At 42.9% G+C, this 14,461-nt stretch overlaps 1 protein-coding gene across 1 annotated transcript in view; it reads left to right on the top strand.

Annotated features, from left to right (window-relative positions):
* The first annotated feature begins 1,708 nt into the window (after positions 1–1,708).
* NUDT3 (nudix hydrolase 3) overlaps positions 1,709–14,461 on the top strand; it is a 38,335-nt gene continuing 25,582 nt past the window's right edge. Inside the window, exon 1 of the mRNA XM_070745277.1 lies at positions 1,709–2,354. Within this exon, the coding sequence (XP_070601378.1) occupies positions 2,256–2,354 (99 nt within the window). The 5' untranslated portion in view covers positions 1,709–2,255. The remainder of the gene's footprint in view (positions 2,355–14,461) is intronic.

Here is a 14,461-nt window from a genome sequence, read left to right as displayed (position 1 = left end):
TCTTACTCTCCCCTTTCATAAGTTTCCTTGCTTCCTTCCTCTGTTCCTGTCCCTTCCCTCTTTCCTTCCTTCCTTCCCACCCTCCGTCCATTCATTCACCCATTCCTCTCTTGATCGGTTAAAGCCGGTCCCTGGTGCAAAAAGGGTTGGGGACCTCTGTCCTACAGGATTGGGTGGCAGAGAAGTTGAACATATGTAAATTTAAAAGTTTAAGAAAGTTTACAAGTTAAGTGAAAGAAACTTCATTATTCATTTATATGTACATGTACATTTCTTCATTAAAAACATGTCTTCTGCATAATTTAGACTAACTTTGTGAGTTTTTTGAGGGCTGGAACCAATTAAAATTATTTACATTAATTCCTATGGGGAAAAGTCGTTCGAGATAAGAGCTGCTCGACTTAAGAGCCCAGGTCCGGAACGAATTAAACTCGTATCTCGAGGTACCACTGTATTATACTTCTGCTCCGTGAATTGCATTGATTACCAGTTTGCTTCCAGGTTCAATTCAAGATGCAGGATTCTATCGTTAAAACCCTACACACACCAAATTAAGTGGGGGACTTCCTCTTCCTAGTTACATCTACCCATCCTATTAAGGAGAAACATGTTATGGATCCAGATCTTTCCTGCCAAGGCACCTGTTCTCTGGAACATTTTTGAGGTAAGATTAGCCCCATCCTTATTGGCCTTCTATGAATCTCTTAAACTGTTATATTGTATATAAGGGGTTGGTCTAATGACCAAGCAGACCTGAAGAAGCTTCTTGGATGAGAAGCCAAACATTTTTAAAGTCTAGTCTTTTTGTTCAGATAAGGCTCCTTTCTCACTAAGTAAAATACTGGTTTTCTCATTAATTTTTGAGACAACAAACTATCACAGATTCTAGATTAAAGCAGCAGCAGCTATGCACGTTATTCATAGTGCTAGTCAGGAGGCAAGTTGCATTGCAGTCACCTGGTCCTTTATGGGGCAGAGGTTAACTTTGCTGCTGAGGAAACAGGCTTTTTTCCTCCTTTTTCTTTCGGCAGACATCTTGTATTTAGAGCCCATTCCTGTCAACTGAAGGAAGTTTGCTTTCTCTTGTTCTTGTCATTCACCTGAGAAAGAAAAGCAGCTTATGTCAAGGAAGGAGAAAGACGGGATGGGTTTTTTTGGGGTGGTGGTGGTGTCGAAGCAACTTTTTAAATAAAGGAACTAATTCCCCTTATGCCACCCTATCAATGGCATTCATCACGATCGATCCACCTGCTTCAGAATATCTTTACGGTAAAAGACATGAAAGACGAATACGGTGCGGGTATTGTACATTGTGACAAAATTTTACAGCTCTGATACTCGGAAAATATGTTTTTTTTCTCGAAAGCTAACAGATTTAAGTCACTGGCCGAAATACGAAGCGCACATTTCTTTGAGAGTAACTGGAAATGCGCCATTCCCGTTTTTTCCCTTGCCAACCATAGGAGACACCCATTATTTCAGCCCATCTGAACCCTCCCTTCTCTTTATCGAAGCTTGCAACAAGACTTCTTTCTTTCTACGCTTTTGGCGTGCCGCTGCTCTCACAAGATGGGCATTGTTTCCTCTCCACAGTACGCGATTGGCGCAGCCCCGCGATTAAGCACGAGGCCGCGAGCAAAATGCTACGCCAGACGTCTCATTTACACCACTGTGGCTTCCGTGTACGGCGATAGCGTAAGAGTGCGACGGCAGCGGAGCACGCACACGGTACCCCTCCCCGTATGACACTCCCGACTTACAGTAGTGCGGCTGGGCTGAAAACCTCGCGTTGGGAGACGCTCTCTGCAACGGGTGCCCGAAACGCAAAGGGGCGAGTGATTCCCAATCCCCGGCTACGCTGCTGGCGTAGCATGCGCCGAAGAATAAATCCCGGGGAGCGCTCTGCGCCGTTGACGTAGTATGCCCCAAGATGGCGCCGCGGTCGTCGTCGTTGGCGGCGGTGGCCGAAACGCTGGTAGAAGCTGCGGTCTTAGCCGTGGAGCAGCAGAAAGAGGGAACAAGGCGGCGGGCGGACGGCGACAGTATTTGTAGCAAGTAGCGGTGCAGAGGGGGCTTCCCCTCCTTTCCGGCTGTTGTGAGGCGGCAGAGACACTCTGGGAGAGCGGGTCCCCCGCCCCTTTCAGGCAGGGAGACCCCCGAACCCACCCGCGTGCGGAGCCGACACCCTTTTCTCGGCTCATCTCGCTGCTGCCTCCCCTGGTGGGCCTTCTCCCACCACCTTTCCCCGACCGGAGATGATGAAGCTCAAGTCCAATCAGACTCGAACCTACGACGGGGACGGATACAAGAAACGGGCGGCTTGCCTCTGCTTCCGCAACGAGAGCGAGGAGGAGGTCGGTGAGCCGCGCGCTGCAGGCTGGGGTTGGGGGGGGGAATGGGGAGAGCCGGGGTGAAAGAAAACGGCCAGGGGTGCTGCCAAAACCGGGGCGGGGGGGGGGGGCTGAGAAGAAGAGGCGGAGAGCGCTAGTTTCGGGCAGGAACGGGACGCCCGACATGAGGGGGGGAGGAAAGGTGTGACGAATTGGAGGGCTCTGAAGGGGGAGAAATGAGGGGGGGGGGCGGAGACGCTGGGTGGTACTCGACGGAGGATGGGGAGAGGGGCGGAGCTTGGGAGGGTGGCTGCTCCCGAAGTCGGCCCGAACGGGAAGCGAGGCTGGGAATGGTCGTCCGCCCCGCCGCCCATTCGGCCTGAGCCTTACTAGTAGCTCCCGTTTCCCACCCACCCGCTCGTCTGCGGTTAGTGTGAGAGCGTGAGGGACGGCGTTCCCGAGTGGCTAATAGTACGAGAACACGCGGCTGTTACTAGGCGAGAAGTGACTCACAACAGTCCTTTGGCGCTCGCTCTCTCTCCCCTTTGTGAATCGTTTGTGGGAGGTGTAGACACTTTTTTGAGGGGAGCTCTGTTGTAAAATGACCGTATATATTCCGCCCCACCTCTTCCCTCCCCCTCTCATCGCGGGAATACGTGCATTGTAGACCGTATTGAGCCCCCCTACGGTACAGTAAAATACTTGGGTTAATGCTTAAAATGCTGTATTGGCTTTGAGAGCTTTTCTTCTGGGAAGCAGGACTAAGTTTTATAAGTGCACACCCTTCAACAATGTCACACATCTGCCTAGGAGAAATTTTATTTAAAACCCACCTTTGTTGTCAGGCATGGGGGAATTAAGATATTCCTTCCCCCCCAGGCCTATACAAGTTATGCATGGTATGTTTGTGTGTATGTTTTGTTTTTTTTAATAAGGGTTTTTTAGTGACTTAATTATTAGATTTGTAATATATTGTTTCTATTATTGCTGTGAGCCACCCCGAGTCTGCGGAGAGGGATGGCATACAAATCTAAGAAATAATAATAATAATAATAATAATAATAATAATATTTTTTTTGTCTCTGTCTATATCTTCTTTCTTTCTTTCTTTCTTTCTTTCATGCCTCTTACAACAATATAAAATACAAAAACAATAAAAAGTCAAATGAAACAAGAAAGGAGGTATTTTGATCAGGGAATTACATGACATTCTTGATATTCTTTAACATATTAATTAATTAATTCGATTTTTATGCTGCCCAATTCCCTAGGGACTCTAGGCAGATCACAACCAAAAAACTAAAACATACAATATAATATTGGGACATCTGAAAAAGCAATTTAAAAACAATTTAAAACCAACAGTAAAGAAAAAAGGCATACCTGCCATTTATGAACTGATCTTGATGGTACACCATCGAATCAATGGCCCCAGGCCTGCTGGAAAAACCAGGTCTTTACAGCTTTCTGGAAGGGCAGGAGGGTGGGGGTAGTGTCAGGAGGTAACCGGTTCCAGGAGGTAGCTGGTTGCAGAGAGTCGGAGCCACCACAGAGAAGGCTTTCCCCTATGGCCCCGCCAGCCAACACTGTTTAGCTGATGGGACCCGGAGAAGACCAACTCTGTGGGCCCTTCTCTGTTGCTGGGAGGTATGTGGTAGAAGGCGGTCTCAAAGATAGTCTGGCTCTAAGCCATGTAGGGCTTAGCATTTAACACTTAATTATATTCTTTAACATCAATAAGAAATAGGCGGTTGGATTCTTTATATGGGGTATGATTCTTTATAGGTTTGATTGCAGTAAGCCATATGTTTCAGCTGGGCTTTCCACCAAATATGTTTGCATAATTGGTTCTAGTCTGAAAGAGGGTGATGCATAGGAAAAAATGGCATTTTTGCAGAAGAGGAAAATGTTTTAAATTGTTACTGTAATTGTTAAATGTTACACACCTGCCACAGGTAGATTTCAGGATGGCGAAGACTGCTTGACTGAAGAGTAGGAGTGCTTTAAAAAAAATACATAAAACATCAAAGAAATTGATTCCCTCAGATACTCAATATTTTATAGTACAGTTGTTTTTGCTTATAGCTGTTACAAATTGGCAATAACCACTAGCAAAATACTCTTCAGTGGGGTAAGAATAAGGATTTCAGTTTAAGAATAACAAGAAAAAAGAAAACATATTTTTGTTTCCAGGACCTTCTAAATAAATTCTCTTCAAGTAGCGAGCTGTTTTGGAATTTATAGCTAAGAAAGTTGATGAGTTTATTTTTTTTCTTCTCAAAGGATAAAAGTCTGCAGAATGAAATATAGGTTGTCCTCAAGTTACAACAGTTGTCAGTTTGTTTAGTGACTGTTTGAAGTTACAATGGCACTGAAAAACTGACTTATCACCATTTTTCACATTTAACGATCATTACAGCATCCCTATGACTGTGTGATCAAAATTCAGATGCTTTAGATGACTCCTGACAGTTGCAGTGTCCCCGGTCTTGTGATCACCTTTTGCAACTTTCTGACAAGCAGAATCTTGTCAGAACCCCATTGAAGAGTATTTTGCTACAAATTCAATTAACAACCGTGTTACTGATTTAACTGCAAGAAAACTCATAGTCAGCCAAAAGTTAATGGCTGTCTCGCTTAACAGCACAAAGTTAGGGCTGAATTGTGGTTGCAAGCTGAGGACTACTTATATAGCAATGGAGACTAATATAAATTGATGTATATGGTACAATATCTGAATTTTAGTACAGCTCTCCTGCTTCATGGTCGTTTGAACATATTACATAAGATGGCAAGAAAGAAACTTTCTTGATTTTATAAATATTTCTTGATTTAATAGGTCATAAAAGATTGGTCAGAAATTGTCATTAGAAGGAACATGTTCTTGACCAATTTTCTTTATGATAGTTGAAAGCAATATATCCATGTATTTGATTGATACTTGAATTCAACATGTTGCAGGTGCACCATACAATATTTCACTTAAAAAACTTTATTTCTGATAATATGTTTGGGAAAATTAATTATAAAGTACTCATATATAATATAATTTAACTAGTGTTGTTGTTTGTGAAGCACTGTGTCTTATTAATCTATAGCACAGGCATCAAATGCACCCTGTCACGTTGCTATCACATAATGTTTCGTGACATTTTTCCCATTCATGGAGTGGAGGTGGGCATGGCATGCCATGCATTGTTTATTTATTTGTTTATTAGATTTAGGTTGCCCTTCTTCTCTTGGATTCAGGGCGGCTCACAAGACTAAAAATAGATACAATGACAATAAATACAATTAAAACATTAAAAATACTAAAAACCCACAATAAAAACAGAAAATCATTCCTCTTTCATACAAGTGTCTGGAGCAAAGCTTTCGCTCATGGTCCCCAGGCCTGCCGGCATAGATGTGTTTTTAATGCCTTTCGAAAGGCAAGGAAAGTGGAGGCAGTGCGGATTACTAGGGGAGCTGGTTCCAGAGGGCTAGGGCCACAACAGATGCTCCAGCCTGCGGGCCACTAGTTTGACACCTTTTTATAACTTTATAAACTAACCCTTCATATACAAGATCATGCAGTTGAATTTGCCGAGCATCTATTGGGTAAACTATTCATCAAGTATTGTTATTTCCCCATTGTACTTTGAGATATGAGAATGAGAGAACACCTTGGCATTGACCATATAATGACTTTATCGTATAGTAGAGGGGAGAATAAAACTTGCCTCTTCCTGAAAGTTCTGTGTAAAGGCTCTATAGCTTCTCATTCATCTACTATACCATTTGTGGAAGTAAATATATGTTGTGTTGAAAAATTGAGCAGAAAGTACAGTACAGGTAGTCCTCAACTTACGACCACAATTGAGGCCAAAAATTTTGAGTCAGTTTCCAAGCACCTGAAATTTGATCACATGACCATGGGGATGTTCCAATGATCATATGTGAAAAATGTCCGTAAGTCACATTTTTCAATACTGTACTTCGAATGGTCACTAAATATGAACTGTTGTAAATCAAGGATTACCTGTAGCCTCTTGATGGTTTGTAGGCAATCTGTAGGAACTTTGCTCATGTTAACGGGTTGAACCCAGAAGCTTGAAGTTGATTGTTCATTTGGAGGGTATCTGCAGGATGGCTCTGCAGAATAGTGGAGAACAAAGCAGCTTTCTGTTCCTGCATATGGCATATGCAATATAGTGCACGTGCTCTTCTTAATAGATTACAGGTTGCAAATGTTCTTTTTTTGTTGTAAAAATTAATTATTGTCTAAATTCATTATTTTATATTTACAACTGAAAAGGAAAGAGAATAAATTAATTATTTGAGGACATGAAGAATCATTTAGTGTTATTTATTTTCTTATTTATTTCAAGTAATATAGGATTTAATAGGACTTAATTTTAATGTTTGATTTTATGTCACTGACAAGAATTTATTATAATCATATGATATGATCCAGAACAGTTTTTAAAATATTTTAAAATATAAACTAAAAATTGCAGCATTACTTTAAAATGTCATAATATAAATTTTTAAATGCCACTTATCAATTAACTAGAAATATATTATTTCTTTGGCATAATTATTAAACTACAGAACTGGGATAATGATTGACAAACACCAGAACATCTGCAGTAGGAAAATATAGCTTTAATACTATCAGACAAATAAAATTGTTTTGAGATTGGTAGAAAAGAAATAACTCTGATTTCATCAACAGAAAAATAAATCAGTAATTCCAAAAACTTTTAATCCCATAGTTTGTGGGAAGGACATGTTTAATATTGCCATCTCTACACAAAAAACCCTTACTCCTACTGGGCATCTGTTGCACTTCAGTTGGCATGAGTAGGTAGTGCACAGGCAGGAATTTACAGAAAGAAATGATCTTAAGTGTTATATGATAATTTATAACTGCAGAGAAACACAGTTTGGCATTTTAAAAATAAGCAACTTTGGCATTTTAAGAATAAGGGATAGTGTATCAATTTTAATTGACAGTCTTTTTAGCTACAAATCTGTTTAAAGAAAGAACTTGCAAATGAATACAATAATAAATGTGAGCTTCTCTCTTTCAAGTGGGTTGCCTTTGTTGGGGGAAGGCATTTAGGTATTTTATACTGTGGGTTTTTAATATTAATATAAGCTACCTGGAGTCACTGTGAGTGAATTGAGGGGCTATATAATCTAGTAATAATGCTTAGTAAGAGATGATAAATCATGTACAATTTAGCATAATAAACAACCTGCCTTTATAATAAAAAAGGTAGCCAGCATTATTTTTTAAAAAAATTATTAAAACCATTTAATGAAGGGCAAAAGGGAACAGATTGGTCTCCAGGATTTATAGTGAAGTGACCTGCTAATCTCTTAATGAACACCTTTTCTACAAGTAGAACCTCTGTAGAGAAGAGGTCCTCTACCTTGCAATAATTAACAGCTTTAGAGGTGATCAACAGAAAATGTACAATGAAATATAATCCTTATACCAAGGTAGGTTCAAGCTTTTCCTAATCTGAACAACAGCTGCTTAATGGTCTGCTTTGCAGTATGGATTGATCATTTGGTAGAAAACTTATTGTGTGTACTTTAAATGCAAAATATTTTTTGCTTACTAATTGGTAAGCTTTCTCAGGTGGGATATTAGGCTTGATGTGTGCTCTCCCCTGAAATTAGTGAACTAATGTGCCAATGATTATATCTTTTAGGTATCCGTTAAACACCTATATATCTAAGTCAGGGGTGTCAAACTCAGGGTCCACAAGCCAGATAAATCATGTGCTACCCACCCCCCAGATTAGCGAAGGGAAAAGTCCCCATATGCCACATGATGCTGTCGTCACAATGTGGGTTTGACACCACAGATCAAGGCCACCTTTGTATGAATACTGCAAGGTTTTGGTTTGTTTCTCCCCCTAATTTCTACTCTCTTTGAGCACATGCGTGTATTTATACCATATTATAAAATAATTACTCTGTTGAAAATGATATAAAACATATTTGTATATATTGTATATTTATATTTTGAAGCAGATATAAAGTCATCTCATTTTGTTCAAAATAATGCTTTTCAGTTAATAATAAAATTCTACAGATGAGCTTCTGGAATGTTTTGGATTTATTTTATTGTTTTAAAACATGATAGTAAAATCATGATAATAGCGTAGGAATTTTTCTGGGAATTTTTCAGACTTCTTAATAATACCTCTCTGGAAGAACACAGATTGGTCAGAATAGAGGAGTTGATAATCTTTCAAACTACAGTACTGCCCAAATAGCTGTCCCATAGCATTGGCAGATTGAAAGATTATTTTTTTCTAGAATCATTTTTTCCCAGATCTCTAGCTGGATCAAATCTATTTTCAGCTTATCTTTTGCTGGCTTCTTTTCATTCATTCAATTTGATCCTATTTTTTTCAGTTTTTGAGATAATCTGTTGGCACAAAAATGAACAGGGACTTGAGCCTCTTTCCTTAATTGTTTCAACATTTTAAGTTAGAAAGAAGTACTTTGGGTAGAAAACCTAAGTATTATATGTAGCACACAAGTACAGAAGTACATAGTAGTACAGAAATACCAGAAATGATATTCAGCTACTTTGGGATGAATAAGTGCTAACATTATGCCATTTAACAAATTCTTAATATTCCTGTTACCATAGTATTATACAGTTAAATATAAACTTTAGCATTATCAGGCTCTACATATTTGCTTTTTGAAGTTAATAAATGTTCACCATTTACAGAGATGTGGTCTTTGTATTTTGCACTTGGATAAAGCCTGCATAAGGTAGCATTTCAGGAATGTTAATGCTTTGGAAAAGTTTCTAGGCCTAGATTGTATGCTAAGAAACACTACACAGTACCTCAAACACAAGCAGAATGACTCTTTCATTTCCTTTTAAGACATTATTTAGCAGCACACAATTTTTTCAAAGGGTTTCTTTGTATGCTGCCCAACTCCTGAAGGACTCTAGGCGGCTTACAACAAAAACAATATTAAAACAGCATTTAAAAACAGTTTAAAACCCATTTAATTACACATCTCTTCTGTGGCCAGATTGGAAAGGATCCGATTCAATGGCCCCAGGCCTGCCTGAAGAGCCAGGACTTTAAGGCTTTCCAAAAGTCCAGTAGGGTGGGGGCAGTGCAGATCTACGGAGGTAGATGATTCCAGAGAGCTGGTGCCACCAGAGAAAAGGCCTTCCCCTACGGCCTCACCAATTGACATTGCTTAGCTGACGGGATCTGGAGAAGGCTGATCCTGTGGGCTCTTATCAGGCTCTGGGAGGCGTTTGGTAGAGGGCAATTTCACAGATAGTCAGGCCCTAAGCCATGTAGGGCTTTTAAGGTAATAACCAACATCTTGAATTGCATCTGTAGACTGATTGGGAGTCAGTGTAGCTTGTGGAATGTTGGTGTAATGTGGGTATACCTAGGTGTACCCACAATAGCTTGCTCAGCTGCATTCTGGACCAGTTATAGTCTCCAAGCGTAGCCCAGCAATGGTATTAAAGATATAACATTTCCAGTTAGCAATTTTTATTGTTAAGAAATGGAAATTACCTGAACAATTGAAATCAAGACAAGATCTGGAAGATTTAAAAAAATTCTGTTAGAACCGGCCACATACTGATCAGATCTGCAAAACATAAAAACCAAATCAATGCAAAGGTTGTGCCAAAAGTTGATGCTGGACTGTCTCCAGGTCACAGTACAGCTTTGCTTTTATAGCAGTGATGTGTGCATGAGAGAATTGCCAGAAGGAAAGCTTTTCTCCAATCTCATCACAGAAGTCATTGTCTAAACGATGCAAAACAAACCCTTGGTAAGCCTGAAACATTCTGGAACGAGGTGCTTTGGATTGATGAAACTAAAGTTCAGTTGTTTGGCAACAGCCAAAAAGAATAGATTGGGAAAGGAAAAGTGAAGCATTTAAACCTTGCCAACAGCTTGTTATATGCAGGGTGGCTTTATTATGGGGTTTATGTGGCAGCTGCTGGAATAAGAAATAATGCGTGTAATGGTTAAGCCCAATAGGGTTTTTCAGGGCATGCACTGAAATAAATCCCCCCCCAAATAAGCCCCCCAACTAAAGGGGACATGTCCCACCCTGGCTGAGCCAGCTTGGGGGCAACAGAGGTAGGTGTTCCCTTGCCCGGGGGCTCCCATTTCTTCCAAGTCCCCCATCCTTTCCTCAGAAAGAAAGTGGCAACAGCAGCGGTGGGAAGGCTCTGATATGGAGCCTGCCAAGAGAGTCACCTGCTGAGCCAGAGGTGCAGGGAGGCGGATCCTGGGACAGGCAGGTGGCAGGGCACATTCGTGTCTCTCCACATCACGTTTATTTATTTATTAGGTTTCTGTGCCTCCCTTCTCAAGGCGACTCATTGGATGGGGCCGGGACTCGCCCCCCATCACGGCAGCCCAAGAGCCTAGATCCCTGCCTTACTTCCTCGCTGGCAGGAGCCTTTAAAAATGCCGCTGGAGGCAGAGCCCAGAGGAGCTGAGCCAATCCCGTGGTGTGTGTGCATCTTGTGTCGGTGCCGGCGCGCACCTGCTTCTCCGTACTGAAGGAGCGGGTCCAGCAGTCACATGGGTTGCTCATGTCCAATCCGGTGGAACTGAGCCTAGTATTAAAAAAGCTTGCCGGATCCGCCCCTTCCCCAGAATTCGCTCAGTTCGCATATCCTGCGGTTGTATGTGATAGCTCGTTCAACATTCTAACACCTTCCCTTCGATCTTTCCTTCAAAAAAGTAGTAAGATTTATTGTCTCTATTTTATTACTTGCACTATTTGCGCCAGCCGTTTTAAAAAGGAAAAAAAGTAAAAGGCGGCTAGGTTTTTTTACTTGGGAGAAGTTGCGGTTTCGTTTTCCCCCGGCGGTTTTGCCGGTTACGATTCCTGCGGCCGCTTGTGGATTCTTCTAATCCCTTGGCCTGGAGGTCCTGGTGCAAGTATTTATCATTGGATTATTGCTTATTTATTGTATAAAAATATATTTAAGGGCTTATAAATACCTCCTGCGGAGTGGGACGCCTCTAGTCTCCTGGACTTAGTCGATCGCTTTTCCCTTAAGAAATTCTACGAAGCGATTTTTTGGCGCGAAGGCCTTCGCGCCCTTTCTTAAAATATCTAGGCCTCTCGTGTTGGCCTTCTGCCAGCCGCGTAGGCCTCAGTCCACCGCGTGGATCCGGGAGCGGGCCTTGGGGGTCCCAGGCTAAATTCTCCACCGGCCTAGCCTCCAACCAGAGTGCCTTGGTTTTACTTAATTGCAAAGTTTAGGGAGGCTGGCCCCGCTGGATTTGGGGGCACGAACTCTGGGTTTGCCCAGATTGTCCTCACGTTTCAGCAGCTTCGAGGCCTCGAAGCAGGATCCATTCCTCTTGGGAAGTCCTTGAAATCTTCTCCTTATAATTTAGTTATTGGCTCAGCCTTGTCTTCTGTTAATTGTCAGACTATGGCTACTTTTCCCAAGAGAGGCACAACTAAAGGTCCCAGAGAGGCCAGGCCTACAGGCGATGAGATTACTAGTATCCCCCAGGCCTCTTCCTCCTCTTCTCCAGGGGCCCGCCCCTCGACCAAGGTCACCAGGGCCGAGAAGAGAAGGGACCTAGCCCTACAAAAGATTCATGATAAATCAGCAAAACGTTTGAAAGTGCAGGCCCAAGTAATCAGTAGTCAAGACCCACCAGAGGCCTCTAGTCTGCCTCCTTCTGGGGTCCCTGTGTTATCTCTGGATGAGCCAAACCTAGACAGACCCCAACCTAACCTATGGGGCATAGGTCCAGAGGAACCAGATATTATGGAAGATTCCCCCCAGCCAGGATCCTCCCAGGCCTTTAGGAATTCTTCTGCCATTTCTGCTGATATTTCCAGTTTACCTCCTGAGTTCCAATCTATTTTTGCTGTGTTGTCCAAAGCCATTGATGCCAAACTCTCCTCCATCAATGAGCTTCCTTTACCTCTTCCTCCTTCTCGTTCCTCCCGCCCCTTGGGTTCTTCCCCAGCGGTCAGAGCTCCTATTCAGGATGACTCAGAGTCCTCCCAAGATGAATATGAGGATGTAGAGGAGGATGAAGACCCTTTCCAGGGCTTATCAGAGGATGAGGAATCCCAAATAAAGGTCCCTCCTCCTATTACTATTTTCCCTTCTCAACTATTCAAATCTCTCCTCCTCAAAGCTAGAATTTCTACGGGATTAGCGGCCCAGGAGAAACAAGCCTCCACTTCCACTGATCCCCCGGAGGAGAATTTACCTTACTTCACAGAGGAACAGGAGGATAACGAGGTAATCCCTATGCCTAAATTATTTAAAGATGCCTTACTTAAACAGTGGGATTTTCCAGCCTCTGGCCTTAATCCCTCTACCAAGGACAGAAAGTTGTATAAACTCTCCTCTTCCTATGAAGAGCTTCTATCTTTTCCCAAACCAGATGAACCTGTCAAAATTCTTCACTCGGCAGCGGCTGTGCCAGGCGAGGCGGAGGAAGTCCTCCGTCCAGAGGACAAGCGCATCGAGCAAATGCTCAAAAGAGGATTCTCCGCTGATTCCTGGGCCATTAAAAGTTCTGCAGCAGCCTCCTTCTTCTCCAGAGCCATGCTGCTGTGGCTTCGCCAACTTCAACAGCACATTCCTCCAGATGACTTGAGAGGTCAACAAGACTTCAACAAGGTCTTTGCAGCTGCCCAGTACGTGGCTGATGCCACCTTACAATCTACTAGATTTTCTGCTAAGTCTATTGCAGCCTCTACAACGGCAAGAAGACTCCTATGGATTCGCCCTTGGCAAGCGGGAGTTCGCCAAAAGTGGCAGTTATCCCAGGGCCCCTTAAAGCGCGACCTTCTCTTCGGTGATCTTCTGGATCCTCTCCTCACGGAGACCACAGACAAGAAGAAGGTTTTGGGTCCAACCACAAAAAAGGTTACTAAAACGCAGTCCTTTCGTCGCCCAGGGCGCCAGCAAGATCAAGCGGCTTCCTATCAGAGATCTCCAGGTCAGTATTCCCCCCGCTTTCGTTCCCAAGGTAGGAACTCCAGGGGTAGGGGTTTTCGTTTCCAAAGGGGAGCTGCCTCTAACAGGGCTTCAAAAAAACCTAGATGGTAACCTTTCCTCCATTCCCATAGGGGGTCGCCTAGCTCATTTCGCTGCAAATTGGCGTCTCACCTCCAAGGACCCTTGGGTCATTGACACTGTTCAAACAGGCCTTCTTTTAGAATTTATTTCTCCTCCCCCTAAACGTTTTCTTTCCTGCCCTTCGCCCAGGTCATCCTCAGATTGTAACCGTATGGAGGAGGCCATTTCTCATCTATTGTCCATTAGAGCCATTCAGCCGGTCCCTTCCGGTCAGAAGGGCCTAGGTTTTTACTCCATCCTATTTATGGTTCCAAAGTCCTCCGGAGGTTGGAGAGCCATTTTGGATTTAAAGAAACTAAACCTATTCATCAAATATAGGAAGTTTAAAATGCACTCCTTGTCTTCTATTTTGGCCGCCATTCACTCGGGAGATTTCATGGTCTCCTTAGACCTCACTGAGGCCTACCTTCACATTCCTATAGCCAAATGCCACAGAAAATTTTTACGTTTTTCCTTTCAAGGCAGGCATTTCCAGTATAGGGCGATGCCATTTGGCCTTTCCTCGGCCCCTCGGGTCTTCACAAAGCTCTTGGGGTCCCTGGCGGCCTATATCCGGACGTCTCCCATCCACATTTTATGTTATCTTGATGATATTTTAATTCATGGGAACTCCCTAGAGAGAGTGAAATCAGACCTTTCTGTCACCATGTCAGTCCTTCAGGACCATGGGTTTTCCATCAACTTTGAAAAAAGTCACCTCCAACCTTCCACTTCCATTCCTCACCTGGGAGCCATTATTGATTCAAAATCTTCCCAGGTTTTTCTCTCTCCCGAGAGAAAACTCAGTATTGTGGAGTTAATTTCTAACATTTTATCTAATCCTTCAGTATCCATAGTTACTCTATCTTCCCTTTTGGGGAAGATGGTGTCATGCATAGGCATCATTCCCTGGGCTCGCCTTCATGCTAGGGAACTCCAGTGGCTTCTGTTGCCTTTTCAGAGATCGGGGCACAGCAACTCAAATCGACGCATCGTCATTCCACTGAGTGTTCGCAGATCC

The sequence above is a fragment of the Erythrolamprus reginae genome, chromosome 3 (genome assembly GCF_031021105.1).
Source record: "Erythrolamprus reginae isolate rEryReg1 chromosome 3, rEryReg1.hap1, whole genome shotgun sequence".
Lineage (NCBI taxonomy): Eukaryota > Metazoa > Chordata > Lepidosauria > Squamata > Dipsadidae > Erythrolamprus > Erythrolamprus reginae.
Note: the sequence above shows the minus strand (reverse complement) of the source record. Positions and strands in the feature narration are given on the sequence as shown.